Raw genomic sequence first — 19,928 nt, 5'->3', positions numbered from 1 at the left:
TTGCATTGTATTATCTTAATATGCCCCCCTCCCCCCTTTTAAACAACCTGGATACCAATTACTGTAAATATGGTAGGTATGTATAAAGTCAAGAGATTATTATCATTTCCACTTCATGTCTCAATAACAATTTCAATTGCTACTGTATACTACAACTCGAGTGACTGCAAGGCCTCTGGGCCTCTTGTCATGTAGATAAGATTTGTTTTATTAGGTCACTCGAGATAAAAGTTTCAGTTGACCTAAATGTGATTGCCTTTTGTCCCCTGTGTGTAGACAGCTCGTAAACAATTCACATTCTTTACTGTCTTCTGCTCCAAAATCACACAAAAAATCAGAAATACATGTATTCCAACCAAAACTTAATTATATGGATCCAACACCTCCATGGCCCAAGGGATGGGATCATGTTAGCTAAAATTTCACCAATCTCCTTATTCAGACCCAGATATCAAATACTCATGGATGGAGGTCTTTATCAAAACTGTAAATTTCATTACCCCCATGTTACCCATTCCGCATTGGGGAGGGGGTAAAATTTACCATGTGTTTGTAGGGAAATCACACTAGGGTATATTTTCAGCAAGAAAATAGTTGAAACTTGGCTGGAATCAATAGCACGTGATTGCAGTTACTTGCAGTTAATTTTTTATGAAAATGAAGACAAAGACTAACCTCTTCAGCCTGAAAGGCGAGGCAAAAAAAGGGAAAATTAAGCAAAAATTTCAACCATCTTTTTCAGATATGCTAAATTTATATATAATTCATGGTTTGAAAGGTACTTTGGTGCTTGATCAATTCACCTCTGAAGAAGATATTACTAGTAAATTGACCATAGTTTTGAAAGGGTATGGCACTTTGGGGATATTTTTTTTGTCAGAAATAGTTCAAAATTAGTTGGATTTTTTAGTAGCATGTGAAGACCCTTGTCTCTGGCTCTCCCCTAAGGCCTGAGGGGCAGGGCACAAAAAGGACAAGTTAGCTAAAATTCAACAATCTTTTACCCGAATATGCTATAATCAAATACTCTTCATAGATGAAAAGGTCAAAATTGTGAATCAGGTCATCACTTCCCCCTTGGAGGGGAACTGATAACAAAAGTATTCAAGTAACTCAAGTAACCATTAAGGCCCATGGGCTTCTTGTGTTCAAGAAAGTTACATTTTCTTTAGGGATAAGAAAAAGCAAAAACAAGCAAATTTCTTATAAAAAATTTAATGTGTGTAACGAGAAAGTATTCACAACATATTATGCGTCTCATTTAATCCACGATTGCTTTAATAGAGATTATGCATTGTGGACAAAATTATACTGGCATTACTTGCTTATATTTACGTTTTCTCCGGCTTTCATGAAGGTTTCTTAACTTACAAGGTATATTTAAAATTTAAAATTCCCGCCTTATCGACAGTCTGCACAAATATGGTCAATAACATGAGAAAATGAGAAATGTGTCTCGTGGTGGATGTCATTTAACTCATTCCCCCCTGGAGTTTCATAATGAACTATTCCAACCTCTGAATTGGATGAGTTCAAATGTGTCTTCACGGGTGAATGAGTTGAAGTCTCATCAAAGACACAGCTTTCAAGTAGGTTATCTAGTGATAATGCCTTGCAAATGTAAATATAAGCAAATACGTCCCCAAAATTATCACATACAGCATTGATAAAATTACCAAAAAAGGTGGTTTTCTTCCCAAATTATTGTGAACAGAAATCAACTTTAATATATCAAAATAATATATAAGAAATAAAATACATACACATTGTGTATAAACATTTAACAGCATCACTAATCCCCCATGTAGTAAATGTGGTTTTCCATGCTAGGTGAAAATCACGCCATCTAAGGTCAAAACCATTCGTGCAGAAATATTTTTAGATGGTTTTGGTAGACGATGCTTAATTATCTCACTTTTGATGTACACATACAGGTATAAAGGTACAAGTATCTTGAATGTGGACAACACAAAGACAGTTTCTAACGATGTACATGGTGTTTGCTCAGGGGAAACCAGTGTTACTACCGTTTGATACATGTGTGATTTATGACTTTCTTCTTAAATGTATTTTTGGAATATTTACAATATTGATCCTTCACAAAACTTCTATTTTGTATTAGAATAATCACCATTTGATAATTTCATAAAAGCTTATCAACAAAAATAAATTAATTCCGAGATTCTATGCTCTGAAAAATAAATAAAAATATTTGAATCATTTAATCTCAAATCCTAAATTCATTTGTTTAAAAAATACAAAACACCAAACAAAATATTTGATAAGAGTAGACCCGTTTAGAAAAAAGTTCTTGTTCACATCATATCTGCATAATCCATTACCAGAAAAATAACCCAGAGCAGTAAACTAAATGCTAATTTAAATGCTCAACATTATTATGTATGTGTTACCTCTCTGAAAAATATCTTGAAAAAAGTATTTACAATTACACTAATTAACTTTTCAACAAAACCTAAAGCTTGTGGTCAGTTCTACCAAGTTTTAGAAAACTGCATTAAAGTTTGGAATTTAGAGTCTACCAGACAAGCTCTGTCAAAATACAGACATATATTTAGTTATACATCCCTTGTGGCATAAAAGTGTGAATACAAACTGCCCCAACTCGATGAATGGACACAAACATTTGATGTTTGTTCAAAATATTTGTAATACACAGTATCAGGCACTGTTGAAAGTCTTCGTAGCTTAGGATTGTTTTTAATTCAAAACAGGCTCCGTGACAACCTTGATTTTCACAGTCTCTCTACCAATCCTCATTACCAGGAAGAGGGAAGGTCAGTGCAAAAGATTCCACTTCTTTCTTGAGTGCTTCTATTTTTGCCTTTACAGTTTCATCCTCATGAACTTTAGCATTGAACTCCTTGATAGTGGGTCCACAGTTGGACTGGGTTTCAATAGCCAGTTGGATTCCTGGAAATAAACGAACACCATATAAGTTATGTATCTTCAAAAATTTTACAATCTTAATCAAGTACATGAAACTGCTGTATTGGTGCTTCATTATTATGTAGAACTTGAAGAAAGGACAACTCCTTAACCTTAACCTAGGAATGTCTTCAAGTTAAGGAATGCTCATAAAAAAGGCCTGCTCTAAGCTGAAACTTTCATTTGCATTTTTTTGTGCATTTGCTTTTATTACACTGAGTAACAGAGTTAATAATTATTCGCATATATTTGGTGCCATATACTTAATTTTAAAACTATAAAATAGTTAAATAATACTAAGAAGCAAGTAATCTGGATTTCTGTTGTGGAGATAAAATCAACTAGAACACTGACAGGTCAGTAAGTGCCCCGTCTTGTGGCAATATATCCCCCATAATCATCAAGAAGCAATCTGCCCATATAGCTAAGCTTGACGTTTGACATTTGGACTTCAAAAAGAATCGCAAGGAAGCAAAATATACGTTTTACATGTACTATGATGTGAGTCTTGTTTCTTTCCACCTCCATATTTGCTGGGCTAACAGAAATGTAAATACCTGTGCAATACTCATTTGTTTGCTTTAATTTGTTTTATTTCACCTTATATACCTCCTCCATCAAGAGCCAGGGTCAAAGTCAGAGATGAACTTAGTCTTTGACCTTTGGACCCAAATGACCTTGACCATTACCCCAGTGACCCTGATCTTTGGTCAGTTGACTTATTATTTAATTCCGACCAACTTTGCTTCTTAATATCATAACAAAATGTTCATCAGTAAAAAAATACAAAACTTGACCTTGGCCCTTTGGACCCCGTAACCTGGACCTAAGGTCAGTTGACTCTGTGTTAAGTTCTGAACAATAATGTTTCATAATTTCATAACAAAATGTTCATAAGGGAAAAGGTACAAAATTTAAGCTTCACCTTTGACCCAGTGACCTTGACCTTTGGTCAACTGACTCCTTGTTTAATTCTGATCAACTTTGCTTCATCATGTCATATCAAAATGTTCATCAGTGAAAAGATGCAAAATTTGACCTTGACCTTTGAATCTAATGACCTGGACCTTTGACCTCGACATTTAACCTTAGTGTGTCTCTTTGTTCTATTCCGAACAACTTTGCTTCATAATGTCATAGCGAAATGTTCACCAGTGAAAAGCTACAAAATTTGACCTTGACCCCTGACCCGATGACCTTGACCTTTGGTCAGTGTGTCTCTTTGATTAATTCCGAACAACTTTGCTTCATAATGTCATAACAAAATGTTCATCAGTGAAAAGATGCAAAATTTGACCTTTACCTTTGCACCTAATGACCATGACTTCTTACATCAATGTGTATTATTGTGAACTGAACATCTTGACCAAGTTTCGTGTACATCGGTCAATAAATACCAAAGATATGAGCCAGGAACACAACTTGTGGACGGACAGACAGACAGACAGACAGAGTGATTACTATAGGGCACCCGTATCTCTGATACAGGGCCCTAATTACAATGTAATGTTCCTATGCACCATTTTTTTTTTCTGGAGCAAAAACGACAAACAGTTTGTGTTTATCTTGCCTAATCACAGTACTGCAAATCTCAAAAACAGTTGGGTTACTCCTTTCATGATTACATATGCTCAATAATAAGAAATTGATAAACAAATAAACTGACCTCTATCAATAAATTCTACAACTGTTTCAAAGTCGGCATCTTTGAAGTTCCTGGATGTGAGTGCTGGTGTTCCTATCCGCAGGCCGCTTGGTTTCAGGGCACTCTTGTCCCCAGGGCAGGTATTCTTGTTGATAGCTATGCTTACTTCCTCCAGGATTTTCTCTGCACGAGCCCCATCAATTTTGTTTGGACGAAGGTCCACCAAAATCAGATGATTTTCCGTTCCACCTTTAAAAGGGATATTAAGTAATTTTTATTGCAAGTTTGTGTGATTACATGCTACATTTTTTGCAAATATTAATTACAGTTTATTGTACACATACTTACCAGTCACAATTGTGTATCCCTTTTTTTGCATAGCTGCACACATGGTCTTTGCATTACTGATGACTTGCTGTTGGTAGGCTTTGAATTCGGGCGTGTTTGCCTGCTTCAGGGCTACAGCAACACCTAAAATCCCAGAATGCACATTAATTATCAATAGTAAAATATTAAATGATTACAAGACCCTATTTCAGTACACAACACGCTCCATCCAAAGAGAGACTTGCATACAAAAATTGGATTCTAGGTGATACACAAACTGATGGACAAAGTGCAAACCAGTAGTCCCATTCAGTAGTCCCAGCATGGAACTAATAAAATTCTATGTGTTCACCACATTTGTACCTTCAGACATGAATGCAAATCAGTTTGATATAAATCATAGACATTACTGTAAATCAGTTTGCTGACCCCAAATAACCGTGCTACTTCGGGTTTTCAAATTTTGAAAAACTTTACCACTCTTCTGTTTTGCATTTGTTCATAGCTCACGATTAAACAAAAACATTGAAAATGTTTAAATCAGAAATTGTACTTTATCATCAAAGTATTTAAAGCAATAGTAAAAAGGTGATATTTGTGATATTGAAGAAAAAATTCCTATCCCAACTTAAAATCCTGGGTCAGGTTAATGCAAACACACAATTTATGTAACTGGCCATATGCAATATCCCCTTTTAAACAAAATATCCTACCAGCAATCTGGTGATTGTGAGGACCACCCTGAAGTCCTGGAAAAACTGCCTCATTGATCTTCTTTTCCATGTCATACATTACTTCCTTTCCATTTTTCAGCACTTTCCTCACACCTGCAATGCATTAAAGTCGGCACACTTTTAGTCGTTTATAAAAAATTATAAAAAATCATGGGATAACATTTTCACATGAATATTCCTCCCCAAGACTCGTCATGATCACAGTGCCACACTGTTCAATCAACATTTCTAAAGAAAATGTAAACATCAAGATGTAGCTCTGACAGTAAACTTGGTGATTTAGAAAGTTTTTACACAGGGTCTTCAATGGGGATATATACAGGTAGAAGTCACACTGTCTGTTTACCTGACTTTGTCATGTGTTAAGCAACAAAATCAGGGCTTAATAAGGTTAACTGGGGGGACACCTTTATGATCTTCCACTCTTTTTGAAAAGGTAGATAAGTTAGCCCCTCTCTGTAGAACTAAGCATCATTCCATTCCATTCCAAGATGCATGTGCATACCAAGTGTCAAGGTCCTGTATGTTATATAGATGAAGATGTGTTAGTTCTAATGCAAAATAAGGTCAAAGGTGAAAATTGTTGTTGAAATTTCACTGCTGTGACATGTACACCCTGCCTCCCCATGATTAACTAAAGTTAGTGGACAAATGCAGCAGTTCATCAGTTGTCGAGTCGGACATGACATTACCATTGGGACTGATAGGGATACCTTTGGCTACTCTTCCTGAAAGTAAGAGCACACATCCAAAGTAAGTTATACCTTTCCTGTAGAAGATAATTCCTGATCTTGGGCCACGTAGTGTCTTGTGGGTTGTGGTTGTTACAATGTCACAATATTCAAATGGATTTGTAACAAGGCCTGCAGCAACTAAACCACTGACATGGGCCATGTCTGCAAGCAAGTAGGCATCGTTCTCATTGGCAATCTCACGAAACCGTTTGTAGTCAAGGTTTCTTGAATAGCAACTCACACCTGTATGTGAATATAAAAAAAATCCATCAGATGTTAAGTGATTTCAGATTTTCATTTTTTTCTAAATATATTTCTGCCCTCAACTTATCCAGAGCTCTTCTTTAACTATTAACTTGACTGCTCGATTTTAAAAATGACAAATAGACCTAAATACAAACTACAAAGGAATTTCTTCCAGTGACATAGCAATAACTAGAATTTTGTTTTTGTGAACAAAAACATGTCTCCCCTTATTAGCCAATAGAAAAATTAACAAAGGGCCATATCGCTTTATAAAGTGGGGCACGAGACCCGTGTTTAGAATGCAACACTCCTACTTCCCAAGATACATTAAAATGTTCGCAAGTTTGGTCAACGTAGGTGAAATAACATGGAAGTTATGCCGTGGACAAACTTCGGTATTTAAATTAAACAAAGAGCCATAACTCTGTATATAGTGATGCACGAGACCTAATTCCAGTGCACTGCACACCTTCTGTGAGTGATGCAGGTATCCTTTAAGTTTGATTAAGATGTCTTTAATGGATTAGAAGTTATGCTGTGGACAAACTTCGGTATTAAAAATAAACAAAGGGCCATTACTCTATATATAGTGGGGCATAAAATCTGATTTTAGTGCGACAAATTCCGCCTTCCCAAGATGCATAAATATGGTAAGTATGGCAAATGTAGGTGAAATAACATAGAACTTATGCTCCGGACAAACTTCGGTATTGAAATTAAACAAAGGGCCATAACTCTGTATAAAGTGGGGCACGAGACCTAATTCTATTGCACTGCACACCTTCTGTGGATGATGCAGATTTAATTCAAGCATGATCAAGATATCTTTAACGGAAAAGAATTTACTGAAAATGTTCACGTATTTGACCTTGAGTTGAAGGTCACAGTGACCTAATTCCAGTGCACTGCACACCTTCTGTGGTTTATGCATGCATACCTAAAGTTTCATCAAGATATCTTCAACAGTTTAAAAATAATGGCCCAGACAAGTTTGATTAGAAGAACCAGAAGAAGAACCAGTACTAATACAATATGTCTCCCTTCATTCGAAGTGTAGACATAATTATTTTGACAGGTTCGACACATATTCAAAGAACACAGAATTTGTAACAAAAAGTTGACGAATAAAGAAGGAAGATGACACAGATATACAATATGTATTGTTGAGAATAATTTTTCATACATGTTAACCTATTTTAAAGGCAATATTAATGCGGTCAGAAGAAAACAGAATTTCTTTTGTACACATGCATAGCCAACCATTGGAACCCTTTTTAATTAAAAAAGAACCTGGATGTATTTTTCAGACACCTGCCCAATTCTAAAAGGTATTTTTCGTAATTTTGAAACCGCCAAAAATAAATCTGGAATTTCCATTTTCTGTAAGAAAGAAGATGTATTACAAAGCCATTTAATTAATTTGATAGCGAGATGATGACCATGGAATGGTTAATGACACCTAAAACTATATGTCTAAAACTTTGTTTTCTTTCTCAAGCAGTCCTTATATAAACATGTTTGACATTACAATATGAGGTATTCACCTGCTACAATCATCGTTGGAAGAAACATTTTAGCGTTTTCATGGAGGCGGTCATAATCAATGAGTCCGGTAACAGGATTAACTTTGTAAGGGAAGGACTCAAAGTAAACAGATGTAGCAGATATCTTTTTGGATGGTGTCATGAAGCCATGGCTGAGGTGACCTCCATCAGGTAGATAAAGCCCCATGATGCGACCATGAGGCCCAACCAGGGCAGTGTATACTGCAAAGTTGGCAGGTGATCCCGACAGTGGCTGCACATTCACACCCCATTTGGCAGGGTCTAATCCATAAGTTTCCAGGGCCCTCTTCTGGCACAACAGCTCTATCTGGTCAATAAATTCATTACCACCATAGTACCTGAAAATTTAATAAAACAAATTTGGTCAAAGACAAAAAATATTTGACACAAGGAGTGCAAATGACATGGTTATAAAATTTAATATCAATTGCAAAATATTCTCATTGCAAGTATATCTTTATTTCAAATATGTTCCAGTATTTCAGGCTTTGTCTTTCAGCATCCAGGAGGAAAATACCCTTCTTTTTATGGAACATCTGATTACCATGTCCCAAGAATGCTCCATTGCCTGCATAAAGTTTGTTCAAATAAATGGCCTTGACAGACTCGACAGGTTTTTGCCACCAGTGATGTTGAAAATGGGCCAAGATCATTCATGTAAGCCAATTTGAAAGCCTCTTGCTTCAGCATTCTGATGGCCCTATGCTTATAAACAAGCTTATAAATTAATCAGAAAAATATTTACCAGCAAGAAGATTTTACTCATGTGACCTTGATTATATATAGATCAATGTCATTTCTTTAACCAACAAGATAGCAGACCATACAACAGGTTCTGTACTATAATGGCCACATATCATGACTCTTGCTGTCTCTTAAGAAGCTATTTGAGTGGTTTAATAGATATCATATGATACATGTGATCTTGAATATGTCAAGGAAATTTCTTATTCAAATGTTTGTAGCAATCATATATCAAGCAAGCTACATGTCAGATATCATGACTCTTAGGCTCTTGGTGTTTTAGAACAAAGCTGTTTAATTGTTAATAATTTTTAACCTCAGTGACCTTGAATAAATGTTGGGGTCATTTTTTCTTCTTCCAAACTTACATGTAGTAGCAATTTGCTCAGAATTCCTGACCAAATATTAAGACAATTGGCACCTTGGTCATTCTGAATATGTTTGAGTGTTTAAACATTCAAATAAATCGCATTTGTAATTAGCCTTGTGGTTCTTAAGAAGAAGAGGTTCAATAAAAAGTTTACAAATGGATGACAAGTGACAAATGATGGACTGCAATGGATTGTGGTAGCTTCACTTGACCCTTTGCTCAGCTAACATGGTGTATTTTCATGATCATGAAATTTTTTGACCAACTGACCTTTGACCTGGCTGACCCTCAGAGTACTTGTTTGTCAAGCATGATCCTAAAGCTTGGTGAACAGCCTTGCTGGTGAAATTCTCCGAGGCAATCAGTTCCAGTCCCCTTCTCTGTCGGTCCTTCTCATTCACTATTATCTGTGCGATCTCGGGATCCTCTTCCCTGATATCAGTGGTCATATTCCAGTGATCTCCCATACCATTCATGTTCTTTTTACAGTCAGGGTTTCACCTTCTAGATAAATACAGTTATAACACAATTACAGTATAATTATATAAAGAAATCCTAAATTGTCACCCGACAGTCTGAAACTCTCAATTGACCCAGATCAGTGATGTAATTTTACCGCATGCGCGTCACCAACAAGGCCAAATGTAAACATCGCGGCGAAAGAAAAAGATGCATGCAAAAGTCATGCCAGGCACGAGGTATCAATACCGTTATATATAACAACAACATATAGGTAGGAATAATACACTTGCATCATACATGACCTTTAAAAACAATTATTTAAGTATAGTATTGCTGTCTTGTCCGCTGGTTGAGTCGGACATGGCTGATAGCCGGCGTGCTATTGTTGTTAGCTTCACTGCCTCACTTTCGAAACAATCACGTGACATATATAAATAGATCTGCGCTAAATTTACACGGGGCTTCCCCGAGATTTCAGTGGTCAAAACTGAACATTGCAAGCAGATCTCAACTATCATATTGCCATGGTATAACTTTTGGAAGGCCAGAGAACGCATTTAGACCCATTTATTTTGTATTTTTTTTCCCGACCAGACCCTTTAAACATTAATCCTAATTTCCCCGCCCGCCACTTTGCCCCCTAAAAGCAACCTTCTATTTATACAAAATTGAGTCCCCTTTGCCCAAGGATGCTCTATTCAATTTGATGAAAATCCCTCCAAATAAACTGAGGGAGAAGGATTTTAATCCTTTATTAATATTTTCCCCTTACTGGACCCTTCCCATTAGCTCCCAGGGGTCCACATTCTCTGTTAAAACAAACTGAGTCCCCCTTGCCAAATGATGTTCTGGATGCTCTCGCACTTGGATTCAAACCTCAAATTCCCCTATTGGTCCCCGCCCCTCAGCACCCAAAGGGGATACACTATCTGTTTATAAAACAAGAGGCCCAATGGGCCTGCATCGCTCACCTGGTATTCATCTCAAACTTTTAATCTTAATATTCAGGCCTAATATCAGTACCCTTGGCCTTTTGGTTATAGAGAAGTCGTTTGAAGATTTTAAGACATTTGACCCATGTGACCTTGAAAGTTGGTAAAGGTCATTCATTTGAACAACTTGGTAGCCTTTCATCCCAGCATGTTACGGGCCCAATATCAGTACCCTGGGTCTTTTGGTTATAGAGAAGAAATTGTTTGAAGGTTTTAACATATTTGACCCCTGTGACCTTGAAAGTGGGTCAAGGTCATTCATTTGAACAAACTTGTTAGCCCTTCATCCCAGCATGCTACTGGCCAAATATCATCAGCCTGGGCCTCTTGGTTATTCAGAAGAAGTTGTTTAAAGTAAAAAGATGACGATGGACCAGGCGAGCTAAAAATTAGCCCCCTTTCCTCAAGGATGCTCCAGGCCAAATTCAGTCAAAATTTAAAAAGCTGTTCAAGACTAGTAGCGCTTTAATGAAAATGTTAATTGGTGGATGGATGCACTCTGTGGTACAGCTCACCATGGTCCTCTAGACTAGTGCGTAAGTCTGTGACGTCATGTACTTGTCCTTGGCGTAACGTCACAATTGAAAGAATTGAAACTTACAACCAATCACAGAGCTGATAGGTGATATTACATCGGTTAATATTCACTGGATAACACAGTACATTATGTGATAAATATAAATGAGACAAGAGGGCCTGTATCACTCACCTGAATAATTAGCAGTCAAAGTAAATATTCTCATTAAATATTATATTGTACTACAAATTTGTCACTCGCAAACTTTGTCGGCTCCATCTGTCGAAACTACCAGTCAAATATTATAACAAGATTTTATGCTTCTTTGCCATCAATATTCTATAAAAGTAATTTGAAATATTTCCCCCCCCCCCCCCACCGAGACCTTGTAAGTATGTCAATTCATTTTCCTATTCAAACTTTTATAGTTTTATCATAAGAAGCTACCATTCAAATCTTAGGAATCCATTCCTTTTGGTTCTTCAGAACAAATCCTTTGAAATGTTTTTGACCTCTGTGACATTTAAAGTAGGTTGAGGTCATTTTAATTTGCAAAATTTGGTGAGCTCTATCCCAAGAAGCCACTAGCCAAATATTATAATTTTATGCCTTTCCATTTTTTTTTTCAGAAGAAGTCACTTGATGTTTTTAACATATTTGACTGCTGTGACCTTGAAAAAAAGTCAAATTCATTTTCATTCTCAAACTTATCCGAGGAAGCCAACAGCCAAATATACTGAGCAAAAACAGAAACGCACAAAGTTCCCCCCTGCAGTACACCTTAGCTGTAAAGAAATAATGGAATATTTGGTCAGGTATTACATCAGGAACGATCTCCCTTCTCAACAATCTACCCTAAAATCAGCCAAGCGTGACGATGTCATTGTGTGACTTTGTGAGCTTCTTTAGTCCAAATCATGCGGCGTGATCAAGCCAAGCCGGGGTTTTTCAAACAAATAATCTCAACGGATACTCTAAGTTCGGCCACATTAATTTTACACGTTGGCATTTTGATTTCGCCATGGACCGAGATGCCATGCTTAACGCAAATTAAGAGGGGTAGAGCAATTGCGATGTTAATGGATGGTCATAGCCAAACGGCTGTTGCGCGGCAGTTTGGTGTTGGCCCGTGTACAATTAACTGTCTCGTTTCTGTGCTACTGGGTTAGTTTCCGATCGTCCCAGGAGCGGTCGTCCGCGTGTAACGACCGCACGACAAGACAGGGCGATTTGATTGTCGCACTTGCACAACAGATTCAAGACTGCTGTAGAGACTGTGTCTCATACCTTAAGTACTCAAGGCAGATCCATTAGTCCTCAAACTGCCAGGAACCGCTTGCGTGCCGAGAGAATCATTGCGCACGGACCTCATGTCGGGCCAGCTCCGACACCACAGAGGCGGCAAGTGCGTCTTGACTGGATGCGCAGACATGGCCCGAATAGGTATGGGATGGGTCGATGGAGGCGAGTGATGTTCACCGACGAGTCTAGATTTTGTCGGTATTGCTCAGACGGAAGAAAAAGGGTATATCGGTATATATGCGTGGTTGAACGCGATAGATTTGGTGGGTCTTCTGTAATGGTTTGGGGAGGCATCTCCCATGGAGTAAAATCCCTCTTAGTAAATAGTGGTCCTGGATCAAAACCTCAATGCCGTTCGATACAGAGACTAAATCCTCCAACCACATGTCCTTCCACTTCTCAGATGTCATAACCTAATTTTCCAGCAAGACATACTCGACCGCATGATGCCAGAGTCTGTCATGATTTTCTCACGGCAAACAACGTTCAGCCTCTGGAATGGCCCCCATATAGCCCGGGCATGTCTCCAATTGAGCATCTGTGTGATGAGCTGGACAGGCGTATTAGGAAACGTCAAAACCCCCCAACTAACCGCGCCCAGTTGATCGCAGCATTAACGCAAGAATGGAACAACATCCCCTTAAAACGAATAAATGTTCTCATGAATTCAATGCATAGGAGAATCCGTGCAGGGATTCGTGCAAAAGGTGCCCACACCAGGTACTGAAGTGTCATTTTGTTTTTCGCAGGTATCCCACTTTGAGTAACTACTGATGACACGAGTGATGTCGCACAGACTTTTCTCCTACAGTATTGTAAAGAGTAGACTTTTCCCTTCATATTGATATACAATTTTGTACAAATTTCCCAAACTATCATAGGCTATTGATTGCATAATTTAATTGTGCGTTTCATTTTTTTTAGTATATAAAGATTCTATACCTTTTGGTTCTTCAGAAGAAGTCGTTTAAAGAGTTTGACATATTTGACTACTGTGACCATGTAATCCAGTCAAGGTCATTTTCATTCTCAAACTTTGTCAGGCTCTATCCCAAAAAGCCACCACCCAAATATAAAGATTCTATACCATTTGGTTCTTCAGGAGAAGTCATTTAAAGAGTTTGACATATTTGACCCCTGTGACCTTGAAAGCAGGTCAAGGTCATTTTCATTCTCAAACTTTGTCTAGCTATATATATATATATAATTTAGTCCGATCCTGCCCCGTTCCTTTAATTGCGATTCTTTAATCAAATATATCTTATACCCGATAAGCTTATGATATGAACATATAAATTATTGTGAAAAACGTCTATATATAATTTAGTCTCTGATCCTGCACCGTTCCTGCTATTGCAATTCTTTAATCAAGTATATTGTAAACCCGATAAGGATAATTAAATATACATAATATATATATATATATAAATATAATTAAGTCTGATCCTGCCCCGATCCTTTAATTGCAATTTCTTTAATCAAATATATTTTATACCCGATAAGCTTATGATAATTAAATATACTAGCGGAAAAAAAAGAAACTGTGCATGCATAAAATATGTTATAAAAATAAATGTGTATGACGTAGAACAACAAGGACTGACGGAAACACAGCAGGGGTCAATACTGAGTTCACAAAGTTAATACCTTGTATGTCCACTGTTTGCCTGAATGCAAGCCTGGTAACGTCGATGCATGGAGAATATCAGAAGGTTCAAGAATGCTTGTGGGATGGCATTCCAGATCTGTACCAACGCTGCAGGCAAATCAGCCAACATCATCGGGTGATTAGGTAATGCCCGTAATCTGCGCTTCATTTCATCCCAGGGGTGTTCAATGGGCGACAGATCGGGGGATACAGCAGGCCAGGGTAACATGTCAACGTTCTGCTGGGCCAGATAGTCCATAGCGACATGAGCTGTGTGTGGCCTAGCTAATGTTACGTTGCTGCCCTTGGTCCGGAGGATCTTGTCACGGTAACGTAGCGCATTCTCCCGTTGGCTGTGATGCCGCCCCAAATTATAACGCTGCCTCCGCCGAAAGAACGTCGTTGTACCATACACGCGTTGCGGAAACGTTCTCCAATGCGACGATACACTCTGGAACGGCCGTCACTACTATCCAGGTGGACTCGCGACTCGTCCGTAAACAAAATGCCTGTCCAATCCTGTCGAGTAAATCACAGATGCCTTCTGCACCAGTCCAGACGTGCTACACGATGACGTGGCAGAAGAACTAGGCGGATTGCAGGACGTTGCATACACAGTTCCTATTTTTCCGCCAGTATATATATAATATACATATATAATTAATCCGAACCTGTAAATCATCACCCTTTCCTGCCCGATCCATATCTATACAATACGCTTAATTAGTTGCAATTCTTTCATCAAATATATCTTATACCCGATAACGATACTTAAATATATCTAATATACATATCTTATACCTGATAAAAAAGATTTAATACTACAAATATAGGTCTCATATGTAATAACGACATAGAATTATATATATAATTTAGTCCGATTCTGCACCGATCATGTAATTGCAATCCTTTTATCAAATATATCTTATACCCGATAATGATAATTAAATATATCTAATATATATATTTATTTATATATCTAAATATAATAATTAATATATTTCTGCCTGTTCCTGTAAATCGTCGAACCCTGATAAACCACTCATTGTTTTACAGCTTTGATTGCTATTAATGACACATGGAAGTAATCTTATTTCAACTATTGTAATAAGTTTTTAAAACTTTTTAAACTTGTTTTTATATAAAAAAAAAAATGCCTGGCTCCCTTTTCAGAGGCACTGACAGTTGTATATCATGTTCATGACGTATTAGTAAATCAAATTTACAGCTATCTTTTATATATAAGTAATTATGTTATGTAAAACAAATCTTATAATCATATAGCACTGTACAATACCTTAAGGTCGAATGAGTGTATTGATAAACAGAAATAGGAAGTACATCCCAAGTTGAAAATCCAATGTAGGGAGACAGTATCACAATTTCCGCATATTTTAATGTTTAATCTTAAACTGATGATTAATGTATGTTTATTATTGACAGAACAGTGTGTTCTCTCAATATTAAAGTATTTCAAAGCAATCCCGTCATTAATTCAGTTGTTTTTTATCAATGAGTCACATGCATGTGTCCTTTCTTCTGTACTTCAGGAAACTGGCTACCTTTTTTCACTACTGTGAAGTTTTTCAAGAAAGATAACTCTTACCAGGTCCAGTACACTCTGCCGATTGAGCTATATAGCTGTAAAGACCTATAATAGCTCTAATGACCTATCTGAAATAGGTCTTTTGAGCTATTTTCATGTGATTGTCTTCTTTAGGGAAAACGAAACAAAGTCGCTTTTAAAAGAAGATTTTATCATTAGGTTGATAACAAAAGACATTAAATATAAGTATTCTTTTTAAAATATAATGATGTAAAAAAATCGGAAATTTTACATTTATAAAAAATGAAAATATGCATCTAAATGTATGCTTTTTGTAGTCAACATTACCATAAACCCTATTGTTTTATGCGACTTTGCTTTAATTTAATGAAAATTGAAATCTTACAAAATATAGCTCAATACAGCTATAACTTATAGGCGAATATAGCTATATATATAGGTCATCATAGCTCAATCGGCAGTGTACTGGACCTGCTTACATACAATTATTATGTGTATATATATGTTTATATCATAAAATGTCAATTTTTAATTGTTCATAGATCATTTATTTTACTCAATTTCAGCATTTATTAAATTGATATACCTTAATGCAAAACTAATCTATGGCAGTTTCATTTTTATTGACATTATATTGCAAAAAATTGTGTCTTTCATTTTTTTTCTTCAAAATTCACTCCTTTTTACATTTATTTCCATTTAAAATCTTTAAAATTCTGAGAACCTAAACTTTTTTGTGGCAGAAAATTTTCTTAACTTCAAAGCAATATAACTACAAAATCTACTGAGAGATGGTGACATAAACCTATTACCTTAAATCATATCTGTATATTATGTAATTAAGTGTTGAAATACAAAATATCATTTAAAGAAAAAAATCAAATTACAAAAGCAGTAATAGTATTCTTCACGTGTCTTTAATTGTATCTCTGTTGTAAGTAATAGGGGTGTGTCACATGTAAGACTATCCTTATACAGCTGTACAGTACCTTAAAAAAAATGTAAGTTTTATGTAACATCTTTATGAAGTCATATATAAGTTATATAAAATCGTGCGACTTATTTTGTGTTCGTACAACACTGCATGGGTAGATGATGTTGTTTACTAAGCCTAAAAAGCGCATCAAAATCATTGTCAAGTTAATTTACTCCTCTCATTATCATATTAAGCTAAAACAAGATTACGCGACATTAAATTAATGTCAACAAAATAAACTTACAGTGTGATAAACGGCTTTGTGTTCCCGGCCGGTGTGTGTCTGAGCTCTCCTCTGCACCATGAAGCAAGAAGAATGTAGAAGCCGTTTTCCCGGGTTTTATAGACTTTACAACGAATCAAACACTGGTTTACATTATCCAATGACATGAATGGTTACAAAAATATAACAAGCGGCGCGTTCGAATTAATACCTTAATGGGTTTTCTTTTACCATGTTATATATCAATTTTCCAGAGGAAACATTTTTCCAATTAGGACTAAAAACCTTATACAATCTATTTAAGTCGTGAGACAGAACTAATGTCTTTTACACAGTGAGAGACAGCAAAAGCGGTATCTATCACAATGTGAAAATATCTCTTTTAGTTACTCTTATAAAAGCAACAACAAATTTAAATGTTTTTACAGTATATGATAAGGTGCAACGCACGGGCTTGGCTGTGATATAGTGACATTTTATCAAAATGAACAAATTGCTGTAGTTTAGACTGAATTTGCCTTGCATAACAATATGAATATATATAAAAACAAGGACAAAGTCATTCAGGAGACAAAAAGGATTCGTTTCAACAAATTTTATTGGACAAAAAATTACACAATTGGATAAGACAACAGGCTTTCTCCTATCCGGTATTAATTGACAAGAAGCNGGGGGGGTCCAAATTTCCAGGGGGGTTCCATGTGGGGGGAAATTGAGGAAAATGGTGAAAATACATGATTTTTAAAGAAAATTCTCAGGCTGGGAGGGGTTTCCTGAAGCCCCCCAAAAAACTCTGGATCCGCCACTGGACGAATAAAGGAGAGATATAATAATTCTAAAGATTTCCTATCAATTTTTTGTTTTAGCATAAAGGATAGAAAAAAAAAGACAGAAAGGATGTTTAAAAGAAGTTTACATTACCAAAAACATTCGAGATATTTTCCCAGTTCTGAGGCATTTGCTTTTTATCTATATTAATTGATATTAAAAGATATTTTGACTGTATGCATCAAAGCTACATAATGTTTAATGGTTGGATCTAAATTTGTAGATGAATTTATAATATTTCGTTTCCAGTCGACTGTACAGGATAAGGCAATCCTTTTCAACCGACTAGAAAATATCTCTACAACACATAGCACATACATATTTATATGTTCAATAAATCAACAAAGATATCGTATTCGAGTATGTCCGGTATATAGAGGAGCCAAATGGATCCTGAAGTCGAAAATAAACGCTTAATAATTTTATTGGTGTGCTTCCTTGTTGTTTGCATCAACAGTTTTTATCTCCCCTGGTACGATTGTAAACAGGAAGTAGCAGGTGCGCGAGTTGAAAATATTTGACGAATAGCTTTCTTCGCAACCTGAAAAATTTAGCTGCAGTTCAAAAACATCACGCAGTCATGTCGTTTAAAGACTTGAGAAGTAAGTGTTCAATTAGATGCCAAAACTGTCACTATTTGTTCAAACTATTCCTCTTATATTTACAAAAGTGGTAGAAAAGTTTCCATGTATTGGTTACTGCGGGAGTTCCTGTCTGCTGTCAATAATGTTCGGTTGTGAGTTGCATTTATATGGGCCTAAATATGTTGAACCTATGCAATCACTGATTATAAGTATTTAGATTTGTATCATGTAAATTTCTGTTCTAACAGGACAACTTCAAAAATGATTTGTTTTCACAAAATCTCAAAAAAACGTACATATTCTGTTTCGGTTAGGATTTTTTAAAGACAGGTTCTGGAGCACCGGGAAATCTGTATATATATAGGCAGATTTGACTATACATGTATTTAGATTGATACTGAGGTCTGGTCCTATCGCTAGAGATTTAGCAGGTTGTTTCGCCCCAAATCCTGTTCGCCCTAAGGGTTGTTTCGCCCCAAATCCCGTTCGCCCTAGGTTGTTTCGCCCTTAAAAAATGTTTTCGTAAGTCATAAATATCATGTTAAAAGTTAACAAACTTATCTTTCTCGTGAATCAAGATATAATTACGTGCCGGAAGATAAAAAACGAACCTGTATATTCATCACCGAAGCCGACAACGGACATACTAATATCCGGAATGTACTGCATATTTTCATTTCATTACCTTAATTAAGTAATGTTGTTCTTTATAAAATGCACCTGTTCATGTTTTAACATTAAAAATGTAAAATAGTTATACTTGTACAACTTCTATAATATAAACAATTAAAAAGCACCCTGTCACGTCAGCCACTTTATATCAAACATATTTGACTATATGGACATATAATGAAAACATACATGCCATATCTAACGATTTTGGCGTGAGACTCACAAACATTGCTTCCAAAAAATCCTCACGGCGTGAGACACATTTCTCAGGAATTTCAATTGGTCTCAAGAAAAAAAAAAAAGGTCAATCTTAGTGAATAAACAATAGCTACATGGATTCACACTGACCTAGGTCACCAAGAGGTCTGAAGTCACATGCCAGCCACTTAAATGACAGACTAGGCCAATTAGCAGCATAGGTGTGAAAGTTTGGAACGCCCCGGCCGGCCAATTAAGCAGTGCATGGCTTGGTGACTTGCTAACCGATGTGTGAACTGTCAAGCAATTAAATCAGTGATCCCACATCCAGTGGGGGCTTGTTGCTAATTATTATGTGATGACACTTGATATAAACATTAAACAGCAACATAAGAGCTGTTAACTCATTACAACCGAAAACATGCATGGTTTACCCAAACTAAATTGATTTCTCTAAGTACAATACTTATAATATATATAGATAAGATATGGACATATAATGAAACTAAATTAATTTCTCTAAGTACATAGATATGTATACGAAATAGACATAGATTAGGTACAAATTACGTATAAGAATGAAAATAAATTAATACTGCCTTTAGAGACGTATACGAAATGTAAATAATTCCCCAGGTACATAGATTT

The 19,928-nt window shown here is 36.3% G+C and overlaps 2 protein-coding genes across 2 annotated transcripts in view; one reads left to right on the top strand and one right to left on the bottom strand.

Moving 5' to 3' along the window:
• Positions 1-1,199: 1,199 nt before the first annotated feature.
• On the bottom strand, positions 1,200-17,112 carry LOC110447502 (serine hydroxymethyltransferase, cytosolic-like). The gene is made up of 8 exons (XM_021493238.1): positions 17,020-17,112; positions 9,582-9,815; positions 8,177-8,535; positions 6,417-6,629; positions 5,632-5,745; positions 4,940-5,062; positions 4,613-4,840; positions 1,200-2,931 (listed from the first exon to the last, which is right to left on the bottom strand). The coding sequence occupies exons 2-8, from the start codon at positions 9,785-9,787 to the stop codon at positions 2,765-2,767; spliced, it is 1,410 nt and encodes a 469-aa protein (XP_021348913.1). The 5' UTR covers positions 9,788-9,815; positions 17,020-17,112; the 3' UTR covers positions 1,200-2,764.
• Positions 17,113-18,327: 1,215 nt separating this feature from the next.
• The window catches only part of LOC110447501 (clusterin-associated protein 1-like), an 18,309-nt gene continuing 16,708 nt past the window's right edge, over positions 18,328-19,928 (top strand). Inside the window, exon 1 of the mRNA XM_021493237.1 lies at positions 18,328-18,428. Within this exon, the coding sequence (XP_021348912.1) occupies positions 18,407-18,428 (22 nt within the window). The 5' untranslated portion in view covers positions 18,328-18,406. The remainder of the gene's footprint in view (positions 18,429-19,928) is intronic.

Source organism: Mizuhopecten yessoensis, unplaced genomic scaffold (assembly GCF_002113885.1).
Source record: "Mizuhopecten yessoensis strain PY_sf001 unplaced genomic scaffold, ASM211388v2 scaffold3453, whole genome shotgun sequence".
NCBI classification, from domain to species: domain Eukaryota; kingdom Metazoa; phylum Mollusca; class Bivalvia; order Pectinida; family Pectinidae; genus Mizuhopecten; species Mizuhopecten yessoensis.
Note: the sequence above shows the minus strand (reverse complement) of the source record. Positions and strands in the feature narration are given on the sequence as shown.